The 22,625-nt window shown below is 42.7% G+C and overlaps 1 protein-coding gene across 50 annotated transcripts in view; it reads right to left on the reverse strand.

Annotated features, from left to right (window-relative positions):
* LRRFIP1 (LRR binding FLII interacting protein 1) overlaps positions 1–22,625 on the reverse strand; it is a 133,207-nt gene that overhangs the window by 47,055 nt on the left and 63,527 nt on the right. For 19 of the 50 annotated variants that reach the window (XM_088675378.1, XM_088675355.1, XM_088675339.1 and 16 more), the window contains 2 exons: positions 22,429–22,485; positions 6,672–6,749 (listed from right to left, as the gene is read on the reverse strand). The exons of 7 other annotated variants lie outside the window; for them this stretch is intronic. In XM_088675378.1, coding sequence (XP_088531504.1) covers positions 6,672–6,749; positions 22,429–22,485 — 135 coding nt within the window. Of the gene's footprint in view, positions 1–6,671; positions 6,750–12,148; positions 12,215–19,942; positions 20,024–22,428; positions 22,486–22,625 lie in introns of all 50 variants that reach the window. 24 more of the 50 variants (XM_060282802.2, XM_088675344.1, XM_088675326.1 and 21 more) reach the window with 2 other exon arrangements.

Raw genomic sequence — 22,625 nt, forward strand, 5'->3', positions numbered from 1 at the left:
GCTGTGAGGATAAAACGGGGGCAATGGCATGCATCACTTCGAACTCCTCTCAGCTTCACCGTCCTTCTTCTTCTTTGATGATCACTCGTAGCTGAGTAAGATTGTCTTCCACAAACACGGTTTTAACAATGGGTCCGTAAGTGACTGCGGAGGCCAATTCTGGATCCACACGTCCTTCCACAGTGGGGACATTGGTTTCTGGGCGGGAGTTGATCACGGTGTGGATTTGCCAAGCATGCCTTCCTCTTAGCACGTTTCTCCCTTGCGTCCTGAGATCGAATTTCTTCAAAGCCCATGACACTGGAGCAGTCGTAGGCCAGTGTTTCCCAGTTGTTGGTGTTTATACATTTTTTAAGATTTGCTTGAGACAGTCTTTAAATCTCTTTTGTTGGCCACCAGCATTACGCTTTCCATTTTTAAGTTTGGAATAGAGTACAGTGGTACCTCTACTTACGAATTTAATGCGTTCTGAACGCACATTTGTAAGTTGAAAAAAATTGTAAGTCGAATCCCATAGGGATGCATTGGGAGAAAAAATTCGTAAGTCGAAGCCAGATGGGCGGGGTATAAATTATTATTATTATTATTATTATTATTATTATTATTATTATTATTACTATCTAAAAATTTGTAAGTAGAAAAAATCCTATCTAAACTGCATCCAAGATGGCGGACGGAGCTCCATTCGTAAGTAGAAACATTTGTAAGTAGAGTTATTCATAAGTAGAGGTACCACTGTAGTTGCTTTGGAAGATGATCATCAGGCATCCACACAACATGACCAGTCCAACCAAGTTGATGTTGAAGAATCATTGCTTCAACACTGGTGATCTTTGCTTCTTCCAGTACACTGATATTAGTTCGCCTGTCTTCCCAAGTGGTGTGTAAAATTTTTAGGGGACACCGTTGATGGAATCTTTCGAGCAGTTGGAGATGGCGTTAATAAGTGGTCCATGTTTCACAAGCATATAGTAAAGTTGGTAGTACAATAGCTTTGTAAACTAGCATTTCGGTTTCCCTGCGAATGTCCCGGTCCTCAAACACTCTGCACTTCAATCGGGAGTAAGCTGCACTCGCAGAGCTCAGGCGATGCTGGATTTCGGCATCAATGTGGCCCTTGTGGAAAGGTAACTAACTGCCTGATAAGCTGATAAAACGGGGGCAATGGCATGCATCACTTCGAACGCCTCTCAGCTTCACCTCCCTTACAGGGTTGTTGTGATGATAAAATTGGGGAAAGTATCGTGTATATCAGCTTGAGCTTCTTGGAAGAAAAAGTGGGTTTTTTTAAAAAAAAAAGTTTAATTTTTTAAAAACCTTTTATTTATTTATTATTTTAAAGGCCCTTGTTTTTCTAAACAGTTTATGGGGGCTATAAATGAACAGATATGGTTTTCACCATAGTGGCAGTACCATTCTGGGAAGAGTATCAGCCTTTCACATTCCTCTGTCTAGGTAGCTTTGCCTCTTCATAATTCTGATTTCAGACACTGTGATAAATCGGTACATTGCCATGTTTAGCTGGTGACACGTCACAATGCTGAAAACCAGATATTGCCCAGCCCTAGTACAGAGTGCCACTGGGTATTAATCACTTTTACTGCCAAAACAGTGACTCCACTGACTGAATGTTATATATAAGGCCAGGATGGAGCAGCAGCTTCGTTTTTAAAACATCTGGATCTACTCGATTCTGTAAGAGATAGCGCTGAGGCCATCTTTACAATTCCAGTATTTCAGGATCTTTCAGAAACATTAAATGCAAATTGAAAAATGTTTTCAAGACAAATTCCAGCTAGCCCTGGTGACTATCTAATGTTTATTGGATGGATTCCCCCAAATTGATTTTTCAACTTTGAATTTACTGTTATTCATGATTTTATACTGTATTTTATGCTGCTATTATGTTGTATTATCATTAAGTGTTTTATATTTGTTGTTAGCCGCCCTGAGCCCGGGTTTCTGAACCGGGAAGAGTGGGGTATAAATAAATAAAAATTATATTACTAGCTGGGCCCGGCCACACGTTGCTGTGGTTCTTTCCTGTGATTCCCCCCACTCTGTCCGGACACATGACTTAACCTGCCCCCCTCCCCCCCCACTCCCCGGCTCATCCATGTGACTGGCCTCACTCTGTCCTGACTCACGAGCTATCGAGCCCCCTCCTCCCCCACCCCCACCCCCGTCTGAGCCCTCTGTTGTCTCTGGGGAGTGTTGGCCCCTCCCCCTGTTTCTCCATACATTGGCTACTGTGCATGCATCTTGAACATTTATATATAGATAGATTTAAAATGTTTGAAATAAGAACATGAAAAGCAGAAGTTACTATTGTTTAATTATATTTTTGGGGTTGTCATTTATTTTGGTGGGTATTGTATGATTTGGGTGTTGTTGCGTGTTTTGTGGTTTGTTTGTTTTTTGGTTATTTGGATTTTCTAATTTTGTTTTGTTTTTCTTAAAATATTTTTTATTGATTTTAATATAAACAATACAAGACAAAACACACAATATATATTCCGTCCTTCTATCCTCCCTCCCCCCACAAGTCCACTTCTGCCACCAGTGAGACCTGTAGGCGTTGAGAGTCAAAGGCGGTCCGTTTTAAAGCTGAGTTTGTCCTCCCCCCTCCTCCTCCCCCTATCCCCCCCCTGCCACCAGGAGGACCGGAGTGGAGGAGTACTGAGGTTCAGATTTCCCCCAGCTGATCCTTCAACATACAGATACAAACAAACACATATTTTTTCCATTCTTATTTTCTTAACATTGTATTTTGTGACTTCCTCGAAACTCTTCTTCCTGGACTTCTTAATTTCTTATTTTGATTATAGCGGGTTTTCTATACTTGGTTCAAAATCTTTTCCTAAAAATACTCACTTTATTCTCCTCCTTCTTCGTGCCGCCTCCCCACGAGCCCCCTCCTGCCACAAGAGGAACCCGTGGGGTGCGGCCTTCCAAAGGATGTCCATTTTTATGTCTGGGTTTCCCTCCACCTCCTCCTCCCCCCCTCAAAGCACCCCCTGCCACCAGGTGTCTCTGAGCAAAGAGAGGAAGAAAGGCCCAGACACCAATCTAACACAAATTTATTTAATGCAACTCTAAAATTTCTTCCCTCAGCCATTCCTCTTCCTCCCTCCAGAAAACTCAATTTTTATGTACAATCATTTCTCTAGTCAACCTCTTAACATTACACTTTTAAACACTCTCCTTCCCCCCCTCGGTGACTTTCCCCCAATTGGATCAACATTTCCTTTAACAGGCCAAAATTTCAGAAACCGTTATTCAACCAACATAATTCCTTTTAACTAGGGCTCTCACCCCACACCACATCTTTCCCATTTGCACCTCCATGCCTCTGTCCCCCCTTCTGCATTTCCCACCCCTCAATCGCACGTCTCCAAATTTCAGTCCCTCCAGGTTCCTCATTTTCTTGCATCTTCATTTCACTTTGTTGCTCAAAAACCACATCTTCTTTCTTTTCAAATCCTTGTTGTGCATCATCCAGAAAATGTTTTTTATATTCCACATCAGTTTCAACATTGTTCTCTATATCTTTTTCCTTTGACTTGCTCTCGCATTCAGAATTATCCTCTAAGTCCTGATCTTGAGCCACAGTCTCTAAACATGGTATGCTGTTGCAGTCTCTTGTTGATGTCTTTCAGAATTTGCAGATAGTTCAGCACAGCCTCCTGGAAGGTTGGTGAATACGCTGTATTCATTTTTTCTCTTAACCACAAGCAGACAGGAGATTAGGAGACAAAAGGCCCTGGAAATTTCCATACCTCACGGTCGCCTCCATTTTGACTTTTTCTTCTCATTGACTTTCACTTTCTCATGCATCAAATCGTAATTCCAATTATCTCCACTTTAACTTCTTCTTATAACAAATTGTATTGTTTGACAGCCGATTTATAAATCTTTCAGTTCTTTTGACAGCTTTGACAGCTGTCAAAACACTTTCGCCCTTATTCTTGCTGAGCCTTAAGGGGTGCCGGCTCAGAGGGCTGGAAAGGGTTAACAAAGTCTTTCTTTCTCTTGGGTTCTGCAATCAATTAATCCCCTTCGGCTTTGGGATATTAATTACGCTTCCTGATTGTCCATTAGAAAGAGATCGACTTCCGTTTTTTGGGATCTCTTCCTATTTATTCCAAATTATTTTCTATTTTTCCCCCTTAAAGTCAAATAGGAATTACTTACTTTTTCAGTCCAATCTTAAATTTTCTTTAGAAGAACCCGCCGCTGGCAGACAGAGGACTCGAGGCTTCACTTTCTCGGAGGCAATGTTATTATCCAAAATGGCTCCCGCGACTCCACTCCGCTGGCTCTCAGGGACTCTACTGCGTCCCTGGGCAACGGAGGAATCGCCGGTTCGGAGCCCGCTGGACTCTACGCCCCCGGGACGCTCTTCCCGGGGTTCTTACAGGGAATCCGCTCGCCCTGCGGAATTCCCCCCCTCCCCCGCGATGCCAGGGACTGCGCAGCTTGCAGTCCCTGCGTCCTCTTGTCGTCGCGACGGACCGGAAGCCTGGATTTTCTAATTTTGGAGTAGGTGTTTTGAATGTAGGATGTGGTGTTGGTTTTTTTTATTGTGCTGTTTGCAAAGTTTTATTTCTCTAGTTGGGGTTGTCATTTATTTTGGCGTGTAATGTATGATTTTGGTGTGGGTGGTTGTTGTTTTTTTGTTTTTTTATTTTTGGTGTAGTTTTTTTGTAATGTATGATGGGATGCATTTTGTTTTTTAATGTGTTGTTTGTAATGTTTTTTTAATGGTTTTTATTGTGGGTATAATTGAGGAGTATTTGGTGTAGAGGAAGGTGGGGAGAGGTCCGTTTGGGCAAAGAAAAGGATCAGGGGGTGATGATGCACCCCGGGACCCAGAGAACTACTTTAAAAATCCCAACCTGGGGGGGGGATCAAATAGCAAAGCCCCGTAGCAACAGAAGGCGCGTTCCGAAGCGCCCGAGCTGTTCGGTTCCATAAAACCCAGGAAGTGGAGAGGGAAAGGTAGGGGATTGTAAACCCCCCCTCACTGCTTTGGCTGACTCATGGTCCTCCCCCCCCCCATAGCTATGTGTTTTCCCCCTCCCTTTGTTGTGCCTCATCCCTGTGCCGCCCCCGGTTGTGAAAGGCCCTATTCTGTTTGTTTTTCCCTGCTTGGCAATGCTGTGGCCTATTGAAAGAGCTGGGCCTTGTTGCTGCAAAAGGACTGTTTTCAGTTGGTTGGTGTGGAATTTTGTGATGTCATCTGGCAGCGTAGCTGCTGGAGTCTTCAGAGCATCTGGTGGTGACGTCTAATTTGGGTGCCACTTTTTTGTGTTTAATCATTATTATAGGTATGAAAGGTGTGGTTTTTAAATATTTTTTTATGCAAGATCCCTCCCTGACGGGCAAGGCACGTTCTGCCCAAATTTGTTTCAATTCGGTTCAGCGGTTATGGAGAAAGGCTGTTTCATCCGCGTGTGCAATGCCTACATACATACATATATATATATAATCATTACAGACACACAAAAATAAAGACAGCATTATATTCAATTTATAACAAATATGTAGCTGTGATTTTAAAAAGCCTTTACTTCTACACTGTTGCTATTTCAATTGTCTAGGTATTTTTTCACTTTCATTGTTTTATGATATGTAAGCTTGGACTGTGAAGTATTTTATCAAGTGAAGTGTAAGACACTCAGAATAGTTTCAAATGAAACTGTACCAAATGACAGTCTATGGCTTTGGCTAAAGAGTCTGATGAACTTAATGTACCAGGCAAGACTCGGCACTGGCACACACAGGAAGTTTTTTGTGGCTTGTGACTAGCAAAGGACATTTTTTGTTGTTTTATCTCTATCACGTCCAGTAATGGTGGGTTGGTTTAGCATAGAAATTTCTGTACTCTGCTTCACTAGTGTACAAAAAAGGAAAGCAAACACACAAACCATAAGATTACTGAAAACCATCATAAAATACAAAAGCTGATAAGGCTCTTTACCGTATCTTTAATCATGAATTTGTTGTGGTTGATAATATTAGAATATGGAAAATATTTTCTGAGACAACTGACGTCTACAAGATAGGGCTGCAATTTTTGTGCTTAAGCAATGATAAACCTAGATCCTTTTCAGCTGTCTTTTCTAAAGATCAGTTTCATTTGTTGTGAGACATTAGTGTTGCATGCAGTATTAGGTGGGGGGGGGAGGGGGAAAGAGGAGGAACCCAGGTAGTGGGAAATCGGGTATACGTTTTTAAAATATACAAAAGCATAACAGTGGCTCCATTGTCTTAAGCAACCTGGAAACCAGCCCTTCCCTACATTGGTGTTCTTTGGCTTAAAGTGAAAAGCAGCTACTTATAACCAGAAAACCACCAAGGAAACATCTTCAACCTGCGTTACAAGCACAGGGCAGCAAACAACTGCCAGGTAGATCTTAGCAGAATTCCCATAACATCTAATAACATTTGGAGAAGAAATTAGAAATAAGAGCCCCAGTTACAGTACAGATGACCTTGTGGTTTATTAGACTAGATCACAAGATGGCCAGTCGTTTTTCATCAGTAAATGAATCAGAACTTATTAATCACCCATATATTGCAGTGTTCTTGCTTCAGTAGAAATAGCCTTGGGAAACAGAAATAAAGCAATTCAATCAGGTAAAGATGAAGCAGAAAAGCATGCTCACCACAGGACTTGCACGAGCAGAACTAGCTCTAGAAGAAGCTCGAGATCCTGAGCCGAGGTAGCAACTGTATTCCGAAGGCTGCCCACAAACACCCCCAAAGATTGCATCAAACAGAGATGAGAAAAAAAGAAGCATTAGGATAGTAGAAATCAGACAGATTTGCTAGCATTTCTCATAAGTTAAGAGCAGGATAGCATACGGCTACAGAAAGGCAGAGTAGATGTCTCCATGCTGGAAGTTAACAAACAAACCTAAAATACATTCATTTTTTTTTAAAAAAAATTTGAAGCAAAATATTTCTGAAGAATTACATACTACCAGCCAAAATCTAGGAGTCATTGCCCGTGTAGTCTAGTGGCAGGTAAGTTTGTAGACATGTGACAGCTGGTGCTCTCACACCAGAGTTAAGATTAGATTCCAGTCTAGTCCAATAATTGTTGGAATATTTTGCATATTTTACCAAAAGAAGCATGAACTTCAGAAACTACCTTTAAGATTGTGTGCTCATATTAAATCTGCTCCAAATAACCAAATTATGTTCTTGTTACCTCTCAGGTAGACAATAATGATACAAATTAGGGTGTGAAATTTATCAACACTAGCTCCAAAATTCAAGATTTCACATAACCTCAAAGCTTTCTATGTGCACAGTGGGATTTGCGTATGGAGACCCTCTATCTCAGGCCTAGAAATAAATTCAGACATGACTCATATTTTTGGTTTGGTTTTTGGCAGAATTTAGGCCACAACTTTATTGATTACAAATCAAGTGAGTGGTTGCATAGGCTCTGGTTCTACTAGCTACCTAGGGTAGCACTGACTCAGGGCACACCATGAGTCAGCAGCCAGGTACACACCTGGGATGGGGTTACCTGACTGGCGTGCGCCAGCTGGGCCCTGATTCCCCCACATGTGCCCAGAACACTGGATTAGGGCACCCCCGCTTGGGGGAATAGCAACCATCGGTCCAATGGATTCCCTTAAGAGGAATACACACACACACATATATATATAGGGAGGTAAGGGATCATACCCCCCTATCAGCATGAACCAGAGCCTATCCGCCAACCTTACAAGTTGTGACGAATTGCTAAGCGGCAGGCGAAACCCAAATGGCAACAGCCAATCAGCAAAGTGGGGAAAATTCCTGCCGTGCCCCTGTCCCAACAACATATGACAACACATGACAGCATAGCAAGGTCAAGCGAAAGCCCTAAAATTGGGGAGCGGTGGGCGTGTGTTCCGATGCAATTCAACCGGAGAAGGAGGGTCTCTACGGTGAGTGCAGCGTTTAAATACTGGTCCATCTGACTCTTTGATTGGCAAACCCTTAGCCCAATTGCACCCCGTCAATTGGACCACCAATAGGGTGTTGTGGCTGCTCCAATTGCCCCGCCCCAACACCTAGACCTGGTCTGCTGGGACCCACCACAACGCGTGCCCTCTCTTGCAGGGAGGACCCAATTCCTCAACCTAAACAGTCTCCCTCCCCATACCTTATTACAAACTGCTCCTGAAACTACTTTCAAAAATAATTTACTAACCGGTATCTGGGGAGTCAGAATCTGTGCTAACATTGTTAATGAAATGTTACCTGGGGTATAGTTATTTGTTAACATTTTTATCCTACCCTTGCTTGCAAGAACTCGGGAAAATATACATGTTCTCCTACTTTAGCCTCTCAGCAACCCTGTGAGGTAGGGTAGGCTGAATTCACAATAATGAATACCAGTGTAACAGAAGTGGTATCCACAATGTGGGCAGCAGAACAGAACTGTGTTTGTCTACCCCAAAAACAATTACAATTCATGAGCTGGAGAATGAGAATGAGGGTCTTTGCAGATTCACATAAAGTTCATGCTTGTCTGAACCCAATGCAAAAGCATTAGCAGCACTGACTGGATTTATTCTAATGGATGATTAAACTATATTGAAATAGTTTGTACTGCACACACATTACATTCCCTATGTATCTTGTGTAATTTAAGCGGACATTTAATGTGAAATATCCCTCACCTTCTGAAATCCACTATGAATTTCATCTCACAGAATGAGGTTCACACACAGAAGACATATTTATGAAACCAATCCAGAATCTTGCTCATCTTTAAGAAGCATTTAATATGATACAATGAGAATCAGAAACTGCCTAAGCATTGATTGGTGCAAGTCCAATATCATTCAGCTAGAAGCTGGTTGACCATCCTGACATTCATTGAACAATATTCCACAATTATGCATACCGTAAGAAAATTAACTCAGAACATGAGAGAGATAATTTCAACAGTATTTCATTTTTTAAAAAATTAGTATTTTAAAAAACACCAAACTGTTAAGTGAAAATTAGCAATGGGAAATCCACATCTTCTGCTAATCATTAGTAGAAAGTGTGAGAAAAAATAGGATTTAACATTCCACCAAGTGCAGTACTGCAAAAAAGGTCTGGTCATTTAAGCATTACAATAAAAAATGATTTGTACTTCCAGAGACACTGCATAGAAGGGACATATAGTAGGAGGAAGAGTCTCTAATCTGGGGTGTGATTCAAGGTTTCACATCTTGCCTATGGAATGTTCCCCCTCCTTCTCCCACTGTTCTCCTGACCCCAAAGAGAGCCAGTTTCAAGGGGCATACGGGGAAGGAGAACGGAAGAAAGCCCGGTTGCACACATGGAATTCCTTGTGCAGGGTTTCCACTGACTGGGCTTGTTAGGTGAATCCCACCTCTGGCCTTGATCTACATTTAAAATATTATTGTCTTTATTTAAAGATGATAAATTGCAATTCGGATTTAAATAAAATAGTTCACATTGCCTGTATTCATGTGACACTCCAAACGTACTCACACACAATTATCAACTATTCCTACTTCCATTAAACCAAAGTTTGTTATATCCACGCTGGCAAATTGCGGTTGAAGCGAGTCCCTCAAACCAATATTGCAAACTACAATTTGACTCTGGCTTGCGATTCTAGTCTGGAGCACTTGCTCAAGCCAGTTTCTAGTTTAGGCATAACAGCAACATAACTTCATTCACTCTAGATGGGGTAAAACAGGAAGCAATGATTAAAGTTCCACATATGAGGGGAGCAAGGGGTGTCTAAAGCAGCCAATTTTCATACAACCTACAAGCTGCAATACATGCTCCCGCACTCTTCTAGCTGAATACCAAGGGGAACTGCACACTGTTGAACATTGCCGACTGATACCACTCTGACTTACTTTTCCTGTGGGTCATCAGCCCTCCATATAAATAAACAGGTTTAACAGCCTTGCTGCAAACCATAGTTTGGAGCAGTGGTGCCCAAATGGTTTCATACACTCATCCCAAGTGCCCTCTATCCTGCCGTATAAAAAGTATTATTCAGAATAGTGGTTTGCACAATCCACAAGGAAAGTTATGACACAACAGCATTCAAAACAGTAGCAATTAATTGCACACTTCAATTATGGGTGCCATATTTTAAAGAGCAAGGTGTCCTCTTTTTCCAGGAAACATCCTCTTTTTCATGGGTAGAGCCGTCATAGCGATCCAGCTAAAAGTAGAAGTCATCAAATGTATCCTCTTTTTGCTCTTCAAAATATGGCAACCCATCAAAATCCAATTAAAACCATTTCGTTTAATTAATTCTACAAAACCGCTGAATGTGATCTGATGCCAGCTTTTCAAAATCTGATACTCATTTGCCCCTCCAGTGCTTCCCTGCCACCCACTTGCCTCTTAGCACTCCCCTAGGTAATCCCACTGATTTAAGGACTATCAATATAGTTTGAGAATGATTTGTGTTCTTATGTACCGTATTGGCCTGAATATAAGCAGCACCTGCAAATAAGCCGCACCTTTAAAATTGGGGGGGGGGAGGGAGAGAGAAAGGACCATACCCGAATATAATCCACTCCCTTAAAATTCCGCATGCACTCACACCCGTAAATGGCAAATGTAGAAGAAAATCCTACGGGTACTAGAGAGGACCCGTAAGTGGGTTAAACACCTGTTTGTAGCACCATAAACAGGGCCATCTTAAGCGCCCCTGGCACCATGGTGCACCGGATCCCTCCGGCGCCCCTCCCGTTTCCCGGTGGGCGGGCGGGCGCAGCGCGGCTGCCACAGGCGCTGCTGCGCGATGGGCGGGCAGACACAGCACAGTTGCCGCGGGCGCAGCTGCGCAGCGGACCGGCCGGCCAGCGGGCGGGCGCAGCTTGCGGCGCCCCCCTGGTGGGCTGGCGTCGTGGTGCCCTGCGCTACCTAGCCTGGCCGTAGGGCCAGCCCTGACCATAAACGTAAATAAAAAATCAACACAGCCGGAACTCAGTTGTAAATCTTAATGCATTCTGGAAGCCCATTCGGCTTCTGAAACATTCGACAACTGAGGCTCAATGGGGCGGTTGGCAAGCCCTATTGAGAAAAAAGAGAAAGATGATCCAAGGGGAAAGGGAGAGAGTGTGCCTCTCCTCATGTATGGCCCGGCAAAGGAAGGGATCCAGGGTTGTGGGAACTCACATCCAAAAAGAACCTATGAGGGTGTGGAAGGAAGATTGAGAGGAGAAGCCATTGTACTCCCTGCCCCCGTGCTGTCATTCAAAGTGAAATGGTTGGTGCATAAAAGCGCATTTTGGTAAGGTTGCGAATTTAAGCTGCACTTTAACTTTTCACGGTTGGAATTTGGAAAAGAAGTGTGGCTTATATTTGGGCCAATACGGTAGCTGCCTTGTTTTACGCTTTCTGGATGTCTCATAATCATATTATAAAGTTGTTGTGTTCTAGGTTATAAATCAAGAACCACTAGTTGTTGTTTCTTTTTGTTTTTGAGTGTGTTTCCTATTAATAATAATAAAAAATGGTGTGACACCAGCATTCTGTTATTCTGAAAGTGTGGCCCAGAGAAAAAAGTTTGAGGATCCTTGACAGAAATTAGCACCAGGGTCAAGTCCTCCTCCCTCTACTCATCTCCTTTGTGTGCCTGTTTCAACATTTTAGTCCCGTTTTCTTTAAACCAGAGTTCCCTGTTATGAACACACACAGACACACACACACACACACACACAAAAGAACCTGGTTTTAAAAGACAAAGACTTTGGAAGTATCAAATGTCTTTTGGAAAACTGTTTATCTGTCTTAATTTCATTGTTGTACACTGCAATGATATTTGTTAATGCTTATCAAAGTGTGGAAGTCAGGTAAGGGGTAAGAGAGAAGCATGCAGGTCAAACACACATTCTCAGCTTGCGGAACCATGGTTTAGGAAACCAGGCCTGTTATATCTGAAAGGGCTCATTGCATCTTACGAGCATCATTTGACACACAAGGAACAGCATTTGGGTCTAAACAGGAAGCAGCCATTATTTCAGGTAGTTACAGAAAGTGGACTTTTTAGAAAATACTGCAGGCAACCCGTTCTACACAAGCTACTGCAATAGAACATGTTTTAGTACAAAACAGAAACAAGGCCAGCACAAAAATGTGGAAACCATCTTACAGGACGTGAACTAGAGGCACTATACCGACGATTCCCACTGTTAAAGTTCTCATCATACAGAGATGCCTACAATTAAAAAACAGAGTCAGAACAGTATTGGTAGATTTGGGAGGTTCAAAATACAGCAAGGTGCAAAATAAAAGAGACAAAGGAAATGGAAAGGAAGAAACAAAATAAATGTCAATATCTCCTACAGTGTAGTGCAAGCAGCATGCAAGGCAAGGATGGGGGGGAAACCCCTGCAAAACTAGTCTGAATGCATGCAGAATTAAAATGAGGGATCCCACTCTTCACATCAGGAATGTTGCTGTGCTCCTTGTGCTCTAGCTGCGTCTCTTTTAAACTCAGTACCCTGTAGGTATTGCACAACAATTCCTAAATGAATGGAAATCTTTTTACACAATTGAAAGTTTGAAACAGTTTCAAAGAAAAAGAAACAAAGATTGCTTGGCTCACTGGTACCGGTAGATTCCTGCATACAATTGAATAGAAGGCAAAAGAGGTCAGCTTGGAGGCAGCATGAAGAAAAGGAGCAAATAAAGCAGGCATTCCCAAACTGCGGCCCTCCAGATGTTTTGGCCTACAACTCCCATGATCCCTAGCTAAGGGGACCAGTGGTTGGGGGAGATGGAAATTGTAGTCCAAAACATCTGGAGGGCCGAAGTTTGGGGGTGCCTGAAATAAAGGTACTAGGAGGGGATGGAAGCAGGAATATGGTCTTGAATACAACTGGAACTGAGGAGCCTACGCTGAGTGGTAAAGGTAAAGGTAAAGGGACCCTGACCATTAGGTCCAGTCGTGACCGACTCTGGGGTTGCGCGCTCATCTTGCGTTATTGGCCGAGGGAGCCGGCGTACAGCTTCCTGGTCATGTGGCCAGCATGACAAAGCCGCTTCTGGCGAACCAGAGCAGCGCACAGAAACGCCATTTGCCTTCCCGCTGTAGCGGTACCTATTTATCTATTTGTACTTCGACGTGCTTTCAAACTGCTAGGTTGGCAGGAGCTGGGACCGAGCAACGGGAGCTCACCCCATCGCGGGGATTCGAACCGCCATCCTTCTGATCAGCAAGCTCTAGGCTCTGTGGTTTAACCCACAGCGCCACCTGTGTCCCACGCTGAGTGGTAGCTAGGCCTATTAAGGTTGCCTTACCTCAGTATTTGCACTCCTGCCAACCTAGCAGTTCAAAAACATGTCAAAGTGCAAGTAGATAAATAGGTACCACTCCAAGCAGGAAGGTAAACTGTGTTTCCGTGTGCTGCTCTGGTTCGCCAGAAGCGGCTTTGTCATGCTGGCCACATGACCCGGAAGCTGTACACCGGCTCCCTCGGCCAATAACATGAGATGAGTGCCGCAACCCCAGAGTCGGTCATGACTGGACCTAATGGTCAGGGGTCTCTTTACCTTTACCTTTACCTCAATATTTGCAGACTGGCTCCTTTCAATTCATATATTCAAAACAGGATCATTGTCAGTGCTGATTATTTATTTTTACTGATTCAAAGCCTAAGGGCTTTGTGTGGGCAGCAACATGTTCAAATAGGCTTCTGTACCAAAAGGCTTAAGGATACACATACACACACTCTCTCTCTTCTCCTGCCTTCTCAGCTCCCAATTGTGGTGAGAATAAATTAAGAGTGTGGAAATTTCAAACTCTATCCATAAAGAAAAACCAGTGACAGGTAAGCATAATGCAGGAGTGAATGAATGAATGAATAAACAAACAAACAAACACAGTACTGTACTACGAGCAGCAACACTGCACTACAACTTAAGAGAGTTCGGCTTTCCTTGCAGGGTATCCAGTGATCAGTTTCTGTACCTATCAAACTTATTTAATAACATCAGGAGCAAGTTACTAGAAACATTATGGCCACTGAATTAATCTTAAACACAGGGATTTCCCCTCCAAAGAAAAATAGGTGCCGCAACTCACCATGAAATTGTTACAGTAAGCTGCTGGGTAACTTGGGGCAGATGCTGGTTTGACAACAGCTGCATTCACTGCCTGCGGAGGTGCTAAAAACTAAGGAAAGCTGTTTCCCTAGCTGGTTCAAGGATCACCCCTGGTTCTGGTGCAAGTCAAATAAATGTGCCCTCCCCTCCCTCATTCTCTTAGATTCAGGCATCCGCTAGGCCAGCTTGGGGGGGGGGGAGCTAATTCAAATGTGTGTGTTTGTGCACGGGCAATGGTAGAGACCTGCTAGGAAAGCTTAAAGCCCACTGTCACTCCATGGGAGACATATGGAAGAAAAGGAAATACATCTGTCAGGAATGCTTTGGTGGTGTTTCCTGCTGGGCAGGGGGTTGGACTGGATGGCCCTTGTGGTCTCTTTCCAACTCTATGATTCTATGAAATTGGCCCCAGCTCACAGCACAATTAGGAGCAGCTAGGAGCTAGGTGTAGACTTGCATATGCTGGCCAGTTTCTGTCTTGACTTGAAATGTTCATTTTGGGCTTCTCAGAAGTATGTAAAGGCAAGAAGCGGGCAGGGGGAGTGCCGACCCACAATGGTGCATACCTGAGAGGTGCCAGAACTGTGCTCCAGCTGGAAAAACCCCCCGCCCCGCACTGCTTAAACATGAAACTTTGTAGAAGCCTCATAGATCTGTAAAGGTTACAGATTCCAGTCGTTTGATTTCAATGTCAGCTTTACTGCTCTGGGCAGAAGACCTAAAGGACGTTGGACACCGCAGTATTGAAAGTAGAGTTGATACAGGGCAGCAGCCAGTTCCATATGGATAAAAACAATAGTTCTGAAACGAAGAATGTTGCCTTTTTTTAAAAAAAAAAAGTGTGTGTGTGAGTAGTAGCAGGCGTTACCTGAGAAGAGTCCTGTGTGTGTGTGTGCAGTGGGAATGACCCCAAAATGACTCCTGCCAACCTAACAGTTCAAAAGCACGTCAAGTGCAAGTAGATAAATAGGTACCGCTACAGCGGGAAGGTAAATGGCGTTTCTGTGTACTGCTCTGGTTCGCCAGAAGAAGCTTTGTCATGCTGGCCACATGACCTGGAAGCTGTACACTGGCTCCCTCGGCCAATAGTGCGAGATGAGCGCTGCAACCCCAGAGTTGGTCACGACTGGACCTAATGGTCAGGGGTCCCTTTACCTTTACTAGGTGCAAAACTGTGAATTACAGATGTTTTCCCATATTTGTTTTAAATGAATTTTTGCTCATGATCTAAGAAGCAAGTTTCTGGACTTTTGTTCACTGCCCCCTCCAGGAGACTTCTAGCACCAGAGAAAAGGCTGCACTTTTCTAGGAGAAAATAAGAGATGGCAGAAACTGCTTGATGAGGGCTGCTCCAAATCTGGTCTGCGCCCATTCATACATTATGGAAATAATCAAGTCTGCCCATTCAAATTAGGTATAAAAGTGACAACATCAAAACCTATCTTAAGCTTTAGCAAGGAAAATTAAAATGTTGTTCGTGCATGTTCAAATAAAATAAATAAATGCTTCTGACCACGCCCTTCGTAGTGAATATGAACACACAGAAAATTACTGCGTGGTAGGTGGCACTTTAAATTCCAAACATTACACTCTTATGTAACTCTTTTAAAAACTTTCCTGTTAAACGCGAATATGTTTGACAATTAAGCTGTGTGTAAATTAGGATTGCCAGAGCTTGAAGAGCAAAAAAGGGACAGCCTCAGCTGCTGCTAGACCAAGCTGGGGGAAGAGACAAGCACAGGGCTGTGTGCCTCTTTCCCCAGCTCAGGCTGGCAGCGGCCGCGACATGCAGAGCAGCCCGGCACCCGAGCCACCCACCCCTAAGCCTCCACCTGACTCCAAGCCTGAGCCTGTACCACCCAAGCAAAAAATCCAACTAAATAAATTTTAAAAAACCAGAATGGAAATTTCCTTTAAAATCCCTTCCAGTTGAGATTCAGACCACATCATGGGACTGAAACTGCCTTGGTCGCTCTGGTCGATGATCTCGAGGGCTAGGGACAAAGGTGAGAGCTGTTTCCTAGTTCTGCTGGATCTCTCAGCAGCTTTTGACACCATCAACCATAACATCCTTCTGGACTGTCCAGAGGGGTTGGGAGCTGGGGGCACTGTCATACAGTGGTTCTGCTCCTTCCTCCTGGGCCGTGTTCAGATAGCGGTGGTGGGGGATGAGTGTTCAGTCCCATGGGCTCTCACTTGTGGGGTGCCTCAGGGTTCTGTCCTCTCCCCCATCTTTTTAACATTTACATGCAGCCACTGGGAGAGATCATAAGGGGTTTGGGTTGGGTGTTCATCAGTATGCGGATGATACCCAGCTCTACCTCTCTTTCAAATCAGAATCAGTGATGGCGGTGAAGGTCTGGAGGCGGTTGGAGGATGGATGGCGGCTAACAGGTTGAGGTTGAATCCTGACAAGACAGAAGTACTGTTCGTGGGGGACAGGAGGACTCCCTGGTCCTGAATGGGGTAACTGTGCCCCTGAAGGACCAGGTGCGCAGCCTGGGAGTCATTTTGGACTCACAGCTGTCCATGGAGGCGCAGGTCAATTCTGTGTCCAGGGCAGCTGTCTATCAGCTCCATCTGGTACGCAGGCTGAGACCCTACCTGCCTGCAGACTGTCTCACCAGAGTGGTGCATGCTCTAGTTATCTCTCGCTTGGACTACTGCAATGCGCTCTATGTGGGGCTACCCTTGAAGGTGACCTGGAAACTACAACTAATCCAGAATGCGGCAGCTAGACTGGTGACTGGGAGCGGCCGCCGAGACCACATAACACTGGTCTTTCAAGACCTACATTGGGCTCTCAGTACGTTTCCGAGCACAATTCAAAGTGTTGGTGCTGACCTTTAAAGCCCTAAATGGCCTCGGTCCAGCATACCTGAAGGAGCGTCTCCACCTCCATCATTCTGCACGGACATTGAGGTCCAGCACCGAGGGCCTTCTGGCAGTTCCCTCGGTACGAGAAGCCAAGTTACAGGGAACCAGGCAGAGGGCCTTCTCGGTAGTGGCACCCGCCCTGTGGAACACCCTCCTATCAGATGTCAAAGAAATAAACAACTACCAGACTTTTAGAAGACATCTGAAGGCAGCCCTGTTTAGGGAGGCTTTTAATGTTTAATAAGATTTTTTTATTTCATTTTTCTGTTGGAAGCTGCCCAGAGTTGCTGGGGAAACCAGGTGGGTGGGGTATAAATAATAAATAACAAATATAAATAAATAAATAAAATCCCCTCGGATGGGTACGGAGGCCCCCAAAAGAGGACATGTTCGGGTTTGTAGCGCAAAGGAACAGTAGAAGTTTAGAATGGCAGGGAAGTACCATTTTTGCGGGGAAGTTGTGGAAGTAGACGCTAACATACCATGTGGAATATTGAGGAGGATCTGCACCCTCCTTGAAAAATTTTTTGGGAAGCCCTCAGCCCACTGTCCTTCCCAATGGCACCCCTGGTTAGTAACTAAGGGATTTTCCCCCAATGCATTTTCCAAAATTTAATACATACATCTTTCAATTCTCTTCATCTCATTTCTCCAGACTTCCCTATCCATCCCTCCATGGCTTTCTGCTTGGTCCTTGCTACGCTGCATATCCATTTGATTCTATCCGAAGTGTTCTTTACTGCTGCTCACATATCTATCCCTACTTGGATTTTGTTTTTCCTGGCTGTTGTACCGTACCTCTTTAAATATTCTCCAGGCTATTTCCACTTTTGCCTCACCCATCTCTCATCATGCTTTCTTATCATTAGGATTTAACATTCTACCAAATGTAGTACTGCAAAAAAGGTCTGGTCATAAAACATTACAGTCAAACATGATTTGAACTGCCACAGAGACACTGCATGGAAGGGACAAACATAGCAGGAGGAAGAGGATCTAATATGGGATCTGTTTCAAGGTTTTGCAGCTTGCCTATGGAATGACCCCCCCCTCCCGCCCCCCCCCCCACTGTTCCTTTTGTTGGGACAGCCCAACAATTTTAGCCTTTTTTCTTTAAATGCAAAAGCTATGATGTTGTCTCTTTTTTCTTTTTTAACATTACATTGTAACGCATCACCCAGCAGCTGGAAAACAGGCACAATTAGCAGACAGACGTATTGTTAGCAGTTTCACAAGCAGCAACCGCAGGCTTCTAGTGGGAGGGAAAGGGAAGACGAGCAGAACAGAGCTGACAGACACACCAAAGGCAAATGTGCATTCCATTCATAGAGATCACATGCTCAATGCACAGCGCAAGTGACATGAACTGCAGCAAGAAGATGTTTCTAAGACGTTAGCAGAACATGGTCGACATATGTGATATATGAAAGAGATTCTACACAAAGGGAGAGCAAGAACCAACCCTGTAGCTTCTGGCTTCACTGTACAACAAGGAGGGCTGAGAACGACAAGGAACACAATCGGTTTTTAACGCACTTAGAAAATGAAGGGAGAAGGGAGATCTACTGCTTGTTTGCTGTGGAATTCCTTGTGCTGTCAGTTACTACAATATATATGCTGTAGTGCAAGGTAAATCAGAATATGGCAGAGGTAGCCATTTCTGCTTAAATGGTCAAAAAGCCAAAGGCAAGTGAGAGTTAGATGGCAAGGTGAGCAAATTTACGCATATTACATACAGGAAGGGAGGATACTATTGCAAAAGTACAACACAATAATTGGGATGCGAACATTAATCACAGAGCATGAATTAAAACATCTAGGTACAAGAGACAAAAACAAAGCTATGATACTCCGGCTTCCGTTTCAGCTACAATGCTGTAATGGCAAAGGAAGCTCCCTTGACAACAAACATAAGAGGCAAGCATGTCAACTTATTGGGACGCAGCTTTAAAAATAATGGAACATTTGTAAGTAATGCCAATCTATGTTTCTGCACACACACAAAACACACTGAACTATTAAGAAAGTAGACTGAAAAGACTAGCTATAAACCACCATGCAAAAGTAGCTAAATTAGAAAATTGGAGGAGACATCTTGGTAGAAGGCAAACATGTGGAAGTATCTCATAGAACATACGAAATTGTAGGGGCAGGGACACACACACTCTAACACACTACATGCAGGAAGGAAAAAAACAGAACTCTGACCAGGAAAAATACATGTTAGTTTCTGCATGCAAATTAGGCAAATTCAACCCCAGTGAAGGCTGTAAAGCTTTTAAATCAGTGATTTCTTTTGGGGGGGGGGTGTATTGCAGGAATTGTTAAATCTATTCTATACACTGTACAATCTACTTTTTATTGATAAAATGCAGATACAATTAAAACATTTATCTCTTACTTCCCTCGGTGGCTTTCAGAATTGCTAAGGCAAATATGATGAGATCAAAAGGATGATTACATGATTAAAAATGAATAAATGATTCAGGACAGAGGTAGGACAGAGTCTTGTGCTGTCTGGGAACCAGCATTATATTTTACCTTTTTCAAACAGAAGTGGAAATAAGGATTTAAAAGGAAAACCAAAATGGCAGAGGGCCTTCTTGGTAGTGGCACCCTCCCTGTGAAATGCCCTCTCGTCAGATGTCAATGAGATAAAGAATTACACAACTTTTAGAAGACATCTGAAGGCAGTCCTGTATCAGGAGCTTTTTAATGCTTAATTTTTTAAAATTATGTTTTAGATATGCTGTAAGCCACCCAGAATGACCGGGGAAACCCAGCCAGATGGGCAGGGTATAAATATAATAATAATACAACTAACCTTGAGAATATTGGAGGTAAACAAAAGTATATGGAATCACTCATTTATTACAGCCTCTTAAATTAACAGGCTGAGGTTATACTGCCCAGGGGTAACTAAAATGTTCAACAAAAATGGCAGGGAGGAAAACTGACAGACCCGGTTTCCATTCTGGGAAGAAGGTTGGGATTTGGAAGGAAAACCACTGCAAGGAAGACTAAGGTCAGAGTAGCAGGAAGCCTGCGTAGATATAAAAAGTTTTAAAAACAAGAATGAAGAAGATGTCATTTCTTCCAAATCAGAGTCCTCACTGAATATACTATCTGCTGTACCCAGACTATGGGATTAGAAAGCATTTCCAACACCATGTTGCCCAAAACAATATTTTTGAGGAGTGAATAACTATCATTCTGTTGGATAAGATGGTGTCTATTTCAGATGCCTATGTTTTAAATGCTGTTCCATGTAAAAGAAGAACAATAGTTTTTTTCCACTCTAGTTTTCAGTACAGAGAACACCTATAATTTACTTTAATATCCTCTCTCTTTGAGCACCTAGTTCATTTCAAGATGCAATTCTGAAACATAAAGAATGCAGGAAGATATATAAACAATATTCAACTATTGCTTATTAGCAAGTTATTTCTATTTAGATGAAAATCATGCAACCATGAGTTCAATAATATAGGCATTGTGGGTACTCACCAACTTTCCTCTAAAAAATAGTCTTGCCTTTTCCAGGCATTGAGTCGTTCCTACCTTTCTAGCTATGAAACAGAACTAGACTGGTAAGAAAAGAGGCTTGCCTCCACTACCTGAACACTCCTTTAAGTAGGTAGGACAAACCAGAATATTAGGATGAGTGACACACCCATTGCAGCTGCGAGAAGAAAAGTCATCCCAGCCTTGTTTGAAGAGTACACATCCATCTTTTCTTAGTTTTATTTTAGGAAGCAATATGCCAGTGGCAGAATGGATCTCAAAAGGTTCCGTTGTCAGAATAAACACTGTATTAATTGGCAAACCTCCAAAGATATAATATATTCACTTTGGCCTATAAAGCATTCTTGTTTCTCCCATTATTCCACACAAACAATGGTATTAACCCTTTCTGTATTATAGAAAGGATACCCTGCTCACACCCAATGGTGGATTCATTGATATGAAAAATGTATACTTGCTTGGTATAAGGCAGTCCTCCCCAAACTGGTGCCCTTCAGATGTTTTGGACTAAAGCTCCCATCAGCCCCAGTCAACATAACCAATGGTCAAGGATGATTGGAGTGGGAGACCTCCAGGTTGGTGCAAGGGGTATAAGTGAATTAAGGGGTCATTGTTCAGAAATACTATTTTCTATGCATTCCTTCAGAAGAATCTTCCAAGAGTGGAAAGATCACATAATTAAAGGGTACAAATTCATTTATTTAATCTAAACTTTTCCCCCAAATTAGGTCTATTTCAATTTGAGATTCCTGCATTGCAGGGGCTTGAACTAGATGACCCTTAGGGTCCCTTCCAACTCTCTGATTCTGTACTTCGTATAGCAACTTGGTTTCCCTTTTCTGATTCTTGGTTATATTATTATTCCATATTTTCATTAAATACAGCAATTCTGAGTTATAGCTACAACTATTATTATCTGTATCATATATACGTATACAGTACTCGGCTTAGTTATAGAAGCTTCAATATAGTCTTCTTCCACATCATATTACAGTAACTCTGGTAGGGCTAGTTGACAAAACTGGATGTGATCCAACTCACATCTTAAAAGGCCTGATGATTTTATGGCAGAGAATAGTATTAAGCATTCCACCATCGTTTATCTCAACTTTAAAGATGAAACAAATTTTATCTCCCCCCCCCCCCCGGAACATGATCACTTAATGCCAACAGGTTTCTCGTCCATAAATAATAATAATAATAATAATAATAATAATAATAATAATAATAATAATTTATTATTTATACCCAGCCCAGTGAGTGGCTAACTGAAAGTATTTTTATATATACTGTTGCGTTGGCAAGAAGGCTCTCATGAAGGATGGAGGGGGAACCATCCTTGCTCCTCTTAAGCTAGATTTCTTTTTATTTTTTGCAATATTGCATGGTACCAGGCCAACAATGAGTGACACAAGATTGTCAAAGCTTGTTTTGCTTCTACAAAACCAGCCCAACTACTCTGCGCATTCCAGTTGAAGTATACACCTTCTTAAATTCAGAGTCATCACATTCACAATTTCACTGCTTCCTTAAATATTGTTGGTTGTGTGTAAAACAGATTTATACAGTAATAGTGTTTCGCTGGATTCTGAATTCATTTGCGCTCTTCAAAGTATTATGCTTCCCCCACAACTAATTTTTTTTGCTTTGTTTGATCTTACTTTTTAATTCTTTTTTGTCCTCAGGGTATATAGACCTGCCCAACTTGGTCGACTGCTTCATGCAACTGACAAAGTGGGGTTTGACAAATGGAAGCTTTTGCCACCATACATCTGTTGTACCTTATAAGCTAACAAGACTTTGCTGTCTTTGCATATTCTTAGTACAGGTTATCACCAAAGAATAAGGCTGGGTACATTAAGAAGGCTGCCTAATTATTGCTTTCATCACAAACAAAATTTAAGAATTAAAAAATCTACTAACCCTGCTAGATTTTCTACTCTGGGATGAACCATACATCTCTTCTTCGTAACCATTTGTCTGTCGTAAGAGGGAGAGGGAGAGAGAAAGAGAAAGGAGAGTAAAGAACAGCCATATGAAATTCATTTTGAAGTAGCAGGATAGAATTTGTCTATAAGAACACTAAACCAAACTTGAGAAAGAAGACAGATCCAGCCTAG

The sequence above is a fragment of the Zootoca vivipara genome, chromosome 1, assembly GCF_965207765.1.
Source record: "Zootoca vivipara chromosome 1, rZooViv2.hap1.1, whole genome shotgun sequence".
Taxonomy (NCBI): domain Eukaryota; kingdom Metazoa; phylum Chordata; class Lepidosauria; order Squamata; family Lacertidae; genus Zootoca; species Zootoca vivipara.